Source organism: Psammomys obesus, unplaced genomic scaffold, assembly GCF_907164565.1.
Source record: "Psammomys obesus unplaced genomic scaffold, mPsaObe1.curated_primary_1811, whole genome shotgun sequence".
Lineage (NCBI taxonomy): Eukaryota > Metazoa > Chordata > Mammalia > Rodentia > Muridae > Psammomys > Psammomys obesus.
Window position 1 is genome coordinate 13,619,690 of NW_026596085.1, and position 9,084 is coordinate 13,628,773.

General features: G+C 51.0%; 1 protein-coding gene across 2 annotated transcripts in view; it reads right to left on the reverse strand.

Annotated features, from left to right (window-relative positions):
• Positions 1-2,041: 2,041 nt before the first annotated feature.
• Tbc1d22a (TBC1 domain family member 22A) overlaps positions 2,042-9,084 on the reverse strand; it is a 274,151-nt gene continuing 267,108 nt past the window's right edge. For both annotated transcript variants that reach the window (XM_055627174.1, XM_055627173.1), the window contains one exon: positions 2,042-3,747. In XM_055627174.1, the coding sequence (XP_055483149.1) occupies positions 3,619-3,747 (129 nt within the window). In that variant the 3' untranslated portion in view covers positions 2,042-3,618. The remainder of the gene's footprint in view (positions 3,748-9,084) is intronic.

A 9,084-nucleotide genomic window follows, 5' to 3' on the forward strand; every position in this document is an offset into this window, starting at 1 on the left:
TGGCAAGAGGGGTTAGCCTTCCTTGTCTCAGTCCAGGCCTTAAAAGAAAAGGTTCCTTTACTCTGCTGTGGGGTAAAGTGTTGGGTGTGGGCTCCTCACAAAGAGCCTTCACCCTGAAGAGGTCTATCCCTCTACTCTGAAAATAATTCCTCTATAACCAGTTTGAATAAATTTGACTTGTTTTGTTTTGTTTTTCAACACAGTTTCTCCATGTGGCCTTGGCTATCCTGGAACTCTATCCTGGAACTCACTCTGTAGATCAGGCTGGCCTCCAACTCAGAGATCTGCCTGACTCCACCTCCGAGTGCTGGGATTAAAGGTGTGAGCCACCACCATCCAGCTTGGAATGTTTTTAATTATGAAAGAAGACTGAATTTGTCAACTGCTCTTCCTGCATGGGTCACACGGCTTTTTCACTCTGTTAATCTAGCATAGCACATTTACTGGTATGCTGAAGTTGAGCCAACTTTGCATGCAGGAAACAAATCCTACTCAGTCCTCAGGGACTGTATTTCCATGTTATGAATTCATGGACCTCTCAGGATTTTCCTCGGCACCTTTGTCTTTTTTTTTTTTTTTTCCAAGGACCCTGACCTGTAATTTAATTGTCTTATGATGTTTGTGTCTGGTTTTGGTACCAAGGAGACTGAATGCTGGCCTTCTAAATGGAGTTTGGAAATGTTCCCTCCTTTTTCAGTGTTTATAAGAAATGTAAAAAAGACTGGTGTTAGCTCTTGAAATACTCAGAAGAATCCAGCAATAAAGCCACCTGGCCCCACACTTTCCTCTGATGGAGACATTAACCAGTTTCAGTCTGTCAATGAAATGGACTCAGGCTCATTCATCTGTGTGCCTCTGGAGCTACCTCCTGCTAAGCATCTCCCACACTAGGAGCTGCAGAGTGGGTATGGAAGGCCTCCAAGTCAGATGGGGGCAAACATGTGTGGCCCAGTGTGAACTGAATGTCACACCGGAGGGAAGATTGTCTGGGGTGAAAGATGAGTGAGCCACTGCTGAGAAGGAAGGGGAGGGAGGCTCCAGAAGGGGCCTGCATTCAGGCCTTCCCTTCCTGCAGGCAGACCCCTGGGGTTGCCCTGAGCTGCTGGCCAAGGGTGGCACAAACCTGGAGGCCATGTGGCCGCACCTGAGATGGGGCCTCTTTTTCTGCAGCTCATCTCCACGCTCCCATGGAAGACTTGCGTGATTGGCTCCCACATGATCAAGTCATCCCAGGACAACCCTCCCTCCTCCAACACAGCTGCCCGTGGCAGAGGTCTGACTGCCCCATGGAGTCGCTTCCAGCATTGAACAGCAGGAGAGCTAGGTAGACAGGGTCTTTTCTTTGGATTGGGTGTCCTGGGTACCACTCAGGGTGGGGCTTGTCTAGGAACCCTGGGCCACGGGCACCCGTGCCAGGCAGGGAAGGCCTCAAGCAGGGGTTGAGCAGCATTCTTGGAGTCCTTCACCTGTCTGCTGGAGGTCGTCTTATACAGGGTAGGGTGACATGCCCTGAGTTCCTGGGGGTATGCAGGAGGGGCCCAGATCCCAGGGCCAACCTAGTAAGGCTTTTTACAACAGGGACTTAGAATTGCCTCTTGTCCAGAGCCTGGCAGAGGGTCTGGTGGCCTGGCACTTATTTTGCTGGCTCCTGGGAATATCCAGAATGGACTTTAGAGGATCAGATCCAGGTCTGTTTCCCACCCCAATTCCCAGCAAGTGGCTTCCCCATGTCACCTGGACAAGGTACTCCTTCCTCTTTCTGAGGTCCCAAGCATGTCAGCAAGACCACAGTACTGCTGTGACCAAGGCAAGGCCTAAAGCACAAGGGCCAGTGTTGGGACAGACCTGAGCCTTGAAGAGTGAGCCAAGACCACAGGGCTGGCAAGGCGGCTCAATGGGTAAAGAAACTTGCCACCAAGCTTGACATCTTGAGTTTGATTCCTGATACAAGTTGTGCTCTGACCTTTACACTTGGGCTATGACACAGGTGCACAAACCCTCTCCCCCAAATAAATACAATAAAAAAAATGTAAAAACCATGGGCCTTATGAAGTGTCTTTATTTCATGTTTCCAACACATCACATTCAAAGCACACATCCTGCCTGGCTCAGCTCATGGCTCAGATGCAAGACCGTTGCCAGCATCCCTTACACCCAGTCAAGCATTTGCACACATGAAAATACATTCAGGGCTCAAGTTAACCCCATGGGTCCTTGTCATCCTATATATTAAAAAACAAAACAAAACACGGTGGGGCAGATCTTTATGACCCTGCCCTTCTTGCTGAGGGATGATCAGCACCATGGAAGGGTCAGGAAGGATGGCGCTTCCCCACAGAGCCACACTGAGGCAGCTTTCCTCACAACTGGGTGTCCTTCACCCAGGACAGGCACTGGTTTGAGGGATCATGTTCCCCTGCTGATCCTGAACATGGACTGCCTGCACAGCCCTCTGATGTCATGCCCCATCTGACCCAAGAAGATCTGAACAGAAGCAGGCACACGTCTTCCCTGTGTCTTTCCTACAGCCTCGGGCAGTGTCCTAGTGCCTGGGCAGTGGTGTGCTGCTCCTGAAGAAGGGACAGGTCAGAGAGTGGGCCCCAGTGGGTAACTGAGGGCAGGAGCTTGCTCTAGGAGTCTGAGACTCTTGCCCTACAGGTAGACTGGTGGTCCTTGGGAATCCCACCTCACAGAGACCAGGCGGCCTGGGGCAGACCTGGAAGCGCCTGTGAGAAGCCAGTCTGAGGGCCCTGGAGTAGCCCAGTAACATGGGGCAAAGGCTCCAAACCAGCAGATCTGGAAAGGGGCAGTATGGCATGAAGGGACCCCAGGCCAGGAGCCCCTGGCTATTCCTATCCATGGAGTGGTGGGAAGAGGCTCCATGTACAATGCTGGGACTGCAGAACCACTCATTCCTATCCTATCATGGCCAAGTGTGGGCCCGTGAGACAGTCTCTGGGGCCCTGACTGACAATAACCCCAGCCTACCTGGGAGTTCTTTGACCCCTCTCCCTGCAAGGACAAGGAGTAGGGTAATTAAAGACAGAAAGTAAGGTGACTGTGAGAAGTCTCAGCCTGCCCTGGCCTCTCCTTGTTCCGCAGCCTCCCATGACCCAACTCCTGATCTAGCCGGGTTTAAATCAGGTCAAGCCTAAACATGGCGACCATTAGAGGCTCTGTGTGCAGAAATCCTACCTTAGTCCAAAGCATGCTCAGCATTTTGTCTGGACTTTATTCTTTCACGACAGAATGGATTTGTGCATTTCACAGCAGGCCTGAGATGGCTGCCCACCTCTGCCTGGCACCCATACAGCAGGCCTCTCTGAGGGAAACTTCCTCTTGGCTGTCTGAGCTGAGGGCCCAAGGAAGGGCATTTGGCAAGGAAGGGCCAGGGTGAGGAACACTCCTGGTCACACTGAGCTTCTGAAGCTAAGATTCTCTCCTGGGCTCTCTTTGGTATCTCATCAAAGTGAGGCTGCCTATCCTGCTAGTCCTGGACCATGCCAGGGCCCATTCTGCTAGGCAACACTAGGGAAGGACCAGGCCAGAGGCCAGCGACTGCTCAGGCAGGGAGGGGATGATGTTCCCAGGGTGAGGCCACTGCCATGGGCCCCAAGCTCACTTCTTGTAGTGATTGGGGGCATCTGCGAAGGCAAACTTGAGGCGATAGGCCTCGGCCAGCAGCAGGCTGACGTCCTGGTCATCCCAGCTGGCAGTAGGCAGGTTCTGGAGGAAGAGCAGCAACTCCTGGGGGAAGAGACAGACAGTTAGGGAGAGCCCAGGGCTGGAGGCCTGGTCCCAGCAGCACACACATGGGAGAACTCAGTCATAGTAAGAGAGAAGCAGGGGCAGTACCCTCAGCTGTTGTGGTCCTACCCACTCACTCATCCTTGAACCCCACCCAGCCAGACTCTGGCTTTTACAGTCTTATCTGCCACCCAGCTCAGCTTCTGAGAAGCCACTGTGGGTCTTCCCAGCACTGCAGTTGTGATCCCTTTATCAGTAGTTTATCAGGCCCCCTTTTCAGCTGTGAAACCCTTGATACTCCAGGAGACAGCAGCAGTCATCCTTGTGGCCAGAGGTCTTTCATGGGCCAGACTGCAGGAGAATTCTGAGAATCCAAAGATTCCCTGAGACCAGAGAGCAACACAGTCAGAGGCACACACTTCCTTGTATATCAGGTGACCACCTCAGGTCTCAGCAATGTGCTACCACAAGGCAGAGTGAGCATAGAGGCCCCACAACAAGGCCACCTCTGTCCCATATTCCTCCCAAAGACCAAAGGTAACAAGTTCTGACAAAGAGGGACTGGGCAGCAAGATGCCCAACTGAGCACCTAGAGACAATCATCCATGTTACCTAGAAGCCCAGGAACCTCCTTTGGTCTGCCAGCCAATGGAATGATACATGGACCATGTCCAGCACCAGAGAGGCACAAAATGAACACACTAGACACTGCATGCAGTGGGCACATGGCAGACACACACTGAACATAGCAGGCATGTACCGAACACACTGAACATGGACTGCATACAGTGGGCACACAGTAGACACCCAATACACTCACTGGACACACACTGACATGTACTGCACATAGTATTCACACAGTGGGCACAAACTGAGTGCAGGCTGAGTACACACTGGGCAGCTGTTGCCACTGTCATTCAGTTCTGACATCAAGGATGAAAAGCTCTGCTTTGGGATTTCCATGCTACATCTCCTTTGCTTCATCCAAACCCCAAGTCTGTACTGGGCCATTACTCAGAGTGGGGGTTTGGGGGCATCCCCACATCCCAGGGATGTCTGAGAGTGAAGAGCTTGGAACTAAAGACAGACACTACTGAGACAGCCAGTTACTAACAACAAATGATGCCAGCAATAGGGAAAAAAAATCGCAAGGTCTTGGGGGCAATACAGTAAGTAACACGCAAGTGACCCCCACACATCATGGCCTCAACAGCTTGGCCTGTCCTATCAGATGACAGCTCACATACAGAGTCTCTGGGAACTTCATCAAGGACAGGGCGGGGCCTGGGAGACTGCAATACTCGGAGGATCAAGCAGACAGTGGCCTTGGAGGTCTATGTGGTTATGACACATTTGCACAGAGGAGTCTCCAAAGAGGAGTGGCTGGGAATGGCAGGCCACCCCTGCCAGGGAGCAGCACACTCCTTCCCAATGGTTCTTCAGACTTTAGTTCTACAGGACTTGGGCCCTGAAGCCATCCTGCTCCAGCTCCAGGCAGCTGACAAGAGACACAGAACAGCTGGCCTCAAAAGAGCACAGCTTAGCAGGGCCTGGTTCCCAGACCCTGACCCACCAAGATTCTAGATAGCTACTTAGATAGCCTGAGCTGCCCATTAATGTGGACAGCATGGTTGGGATGGGTAGAACCAGGAGAGGCCATAGTAGTCCTCAGGACAGTAGCACAGGCCTGGCTCTGCCCCATCATGCCCAACCAAGTTAAGAGGGAACCTCCAGCAGCCCCAGGGCTGTACAGCCCAATCACGAGAGCCAGGACGTTCTCTAATCGCCATTTACTGTTGCTCCCCCGCCTCTATTTCCTTTGCATTTTGGATACCTTCTGTGGGCCTTTAAATTGAATTCATGGAGCAGGTCTCCCTGGCAGCATGTCCTCGGGGACACATCAACATCAATCTACTGTCTTCCACCATTAGATGCAACTTACACGGATGCCAATCCAATTCTGAGCAGGTCATAAATAAATACCTTTGGTTTTATTTTTAATCCACTTCGCTTCATATTATCATGACCTCGCTACTTGCAAGGTGAGAAGCAATACCCTCCCATTATGGTAACTTACCGACTCCACTGCACACTCAATTTCAGAATCTAATTTAGTCCCCCAAGTTCACTGGATGGAGGGAGAATGGAAATGCCCGGCTCTTCACGGCCTGCAATGCTAAAGAAGGAAAAATCTATCCAGGTGACCTTTAAGGCAGGCAAAGAACACAGACAAACATGGCCTTAAATACAGATTTCTTCTTTTAAAAAGGCTTGTCTTCCTGCTGCAGCAGGCAGGAGTGTTTCCCATCTGGGGAACATGGTGCATTTATTAGAGACTGTTGTCCGTCACCAACTTGGTAGAGGAGGCAATCAGTAACTCGCGAAGCCATCGCTGGCGGTGAGCGTGCAGTGGGGGGTTATACACCTGTCTTTCTCAGCTAGGCCTGTCTTTCATTGAACAAAGGAGGCCCCTGTGTAGTCTGTGGTCCGTGAGGAACCAAAAGTGATAGAACCCACTGCATGTCCTGTGGGTCAGTGCTTCTCAGCTCTGAGCATTTGCTCAGAGACATGGTCACTTGAAGAGCTCTAGATGCTTACTAATGCCCATGACCCAGCCCAGGCAGACATCCCGGATGAGTGGGATTAGGGCCTCAAAGGTGGCCTTTGGCCATGTTCTAGACACTATGGTTCTCTAACAGGACAATATAGGTCCAGACAGTCCATTCTACAGAGCAGCCTGGTCAGGGTGTACACTGAGAGCAGGGTACACCACCCCTCCCCTCAGGCACTGGCACTTTGGAAGATGCCGGGCCAAGCCCTACAAGCCAGGCTGCTTCAGCCTGCTCCGTGTGAAGTGCTAAAGGATGCCCTCTTCAATAGCCCTGCTGCCGTATCTGGCCCTTGGGGAGGCTCCAAGAGACAAGGCTCCAGAGAAACTGGCTGTCTGCTGCTGGACAATGAGTTTATCTGTCTGGGGGTCAGTGCTTTGCAGTGCTGTGTGCACAGGGCGATCACTCCTGAACACAGGGCCCTTCAGGGAGGACAATGTGTGTACATACACACATGGGGGCCACAAGACAATCCTGGGTGCTGCTCTCAGGGGCTGTCTACCTCAGAGACCTGGAGTTCACTGTAGGATCAGGGTAGGCTGGCCAGCCAGCAGGCCCTAAGGATGTGCCTGTGTCCACCTCCCCGGGGTTAGGATTACAAGCACATACCACTGGACTTAGCCCTTTATACACGGGTTGTGAGGGTCCAACCCGGGTCCTCATCAGCACTTTATCAACTGAGCCATGTCCTCAACCATGAGGCAGGCTTAAGAAAACAATCAAGACCTGTTTGGCAGAATACTCAGAGATTGAGGATAGCAGCACCTTGCTTTCCTGCTGGAGTACTGGATGCAACAGGGATAAGGCAGGTTCTATGAAAATGAACTGCCATTAAGGGCTGTGATGTTGCCGTGGGTTGGAATCCACCACCCCAGGGAGCCACTGTGCCTGCACACCGCCACTCTTACGAGCCGGCTACCCTGCATGCTTGCACCCCCGTTGCTGCTCCTGAGGCCACAGAGAGACAGAAGGTAGTGCCCTTCATACCACTAACCTGCCTTTCACATTCCAACCTAATGCAAAATGAATTAAAAACATTTCCAAAGGGCTGACCAGGGCACGAGTGGCCAAGTAAACAAAACAAAGCTCTTCCACCCCCACCCCTGCCTCTGTCCTGGGAAAACCCCAGCCAACCTTCAGGGTAGGTGCACTCTGGCTGACTAAAGGCAGTGTTCTGTAAAGTATTCTTGCACACAGCCTACCTTGGCCTGATGGCAGTTCACATAACTCTTCTAGTGGATGATATACACCTGAGTTGGGTGAGGAACACCACTGCCTGCCAGCACTAGGGTCATAGACACCAAGCTCCAAGACACAAGGCTTCTTATACAAAAGGCAAAATGTGCCCGGCCCTGAGAGGTACCATCAATGTGGCCTTGTCCTGCACCCTGCAGAAATGTGTTGGTGACAGCTGTCATGGCATGACCAGAACCCACTGGACTCTAGTAGTCAGGGTACATTAGGATTCTCTGGAGAGGGAAACAGAGGGTAAAGAATATGCAGGATAGACCCAGTTTCTGCTTCAGGACTGTGGTGAAATGCAGGAGGCCATGGGCTGAGCCAGTGACCGTGACCAGGCAGGGTTAGGATGTGGGGTACGGCACTGCAGCTTCCAGCTGGATGCTCCACATAAGAGTGGAAGAGAAAGGTATCAGTCCAGGACTCCCACGGCCACAAAGACCCATAAGAGCAAAGTGCTAAAACAATGGGACAGAGCTATGTGACCAGCCACATTGGCACACCTTGGCCTCCACGCTCTGGGACACTGCTGTCTGTGGATGGGGGTATGTTGGCAGTATGTGATTATGTTACCTTTCTATATGACCACATGGATTCACAGGCATGTCTGATTGACTCAGATGTGACTGGTGGTGACAGGGAATAAGGTGGGTTTTTTTTTTTTTTTTAACACCTGTCTGCTTTTCTAACCTTTTCAAAATAACATGCATTAGCAGAAGCTAAATAGAAGGTCTACTTTGAATCAAGGGATGGCCTGATTGCTAGATTTGTCATGTCCAAACTGGACCATTCTTGTTTATGCCCTCTAACAGTGTCCCTGTCTGGCTACAAGAGGCTCTCTATTTATAGGGGTGGGGAGAAAGCCTGGGCAGTGTCCTCCAGCTAACAGGATGAGAAGGCCAAATCATTCATTCACTGGGAATTTCCCAGGTGGACAGAGGTCTGTCCCTTACCCCTGGGCCAGCCCTGCAGTAACAGGAAGTAAAGAAATGAACAGAGATCATGTTTAGCAGAAGCCAATGTAACTTGTGACTGAGTCACAAGTGACTGAGTGACATGCCTGCCTGGATGCTATGGGCCACAGGACATCTGAAATGGGGTGATGTGTGCTGCTGCCAGAACCCATATGCATTTTGGATAATGGGTACAGACAACAGAAGGCAAAGATTTTCTTCAGTAGTTCTATATGGAATGCAGGTTAAAATGAGAGCATTCTGGCTTTGCTGAATTAAATAAAGGGTTTTGTTAAACTTCATTACACTAAACTTTTTAATTAGCATAAAAATGGGTTTCATCATGGCATTTTCATGCATACAGATAACTGTAGCTCACTCTTATTCTCAGCCCTGCTTCTGCTTTCATATCCTGCACAGTTAGGCCCAGAGTAACTGCACAGAGGAAACCCTGGCTACCAGCCTGTATTATTAGTCAGGAGAAATGGCTCTATCTATCTATCTATCTATCTATCTATCTATCTATCTATCTATCT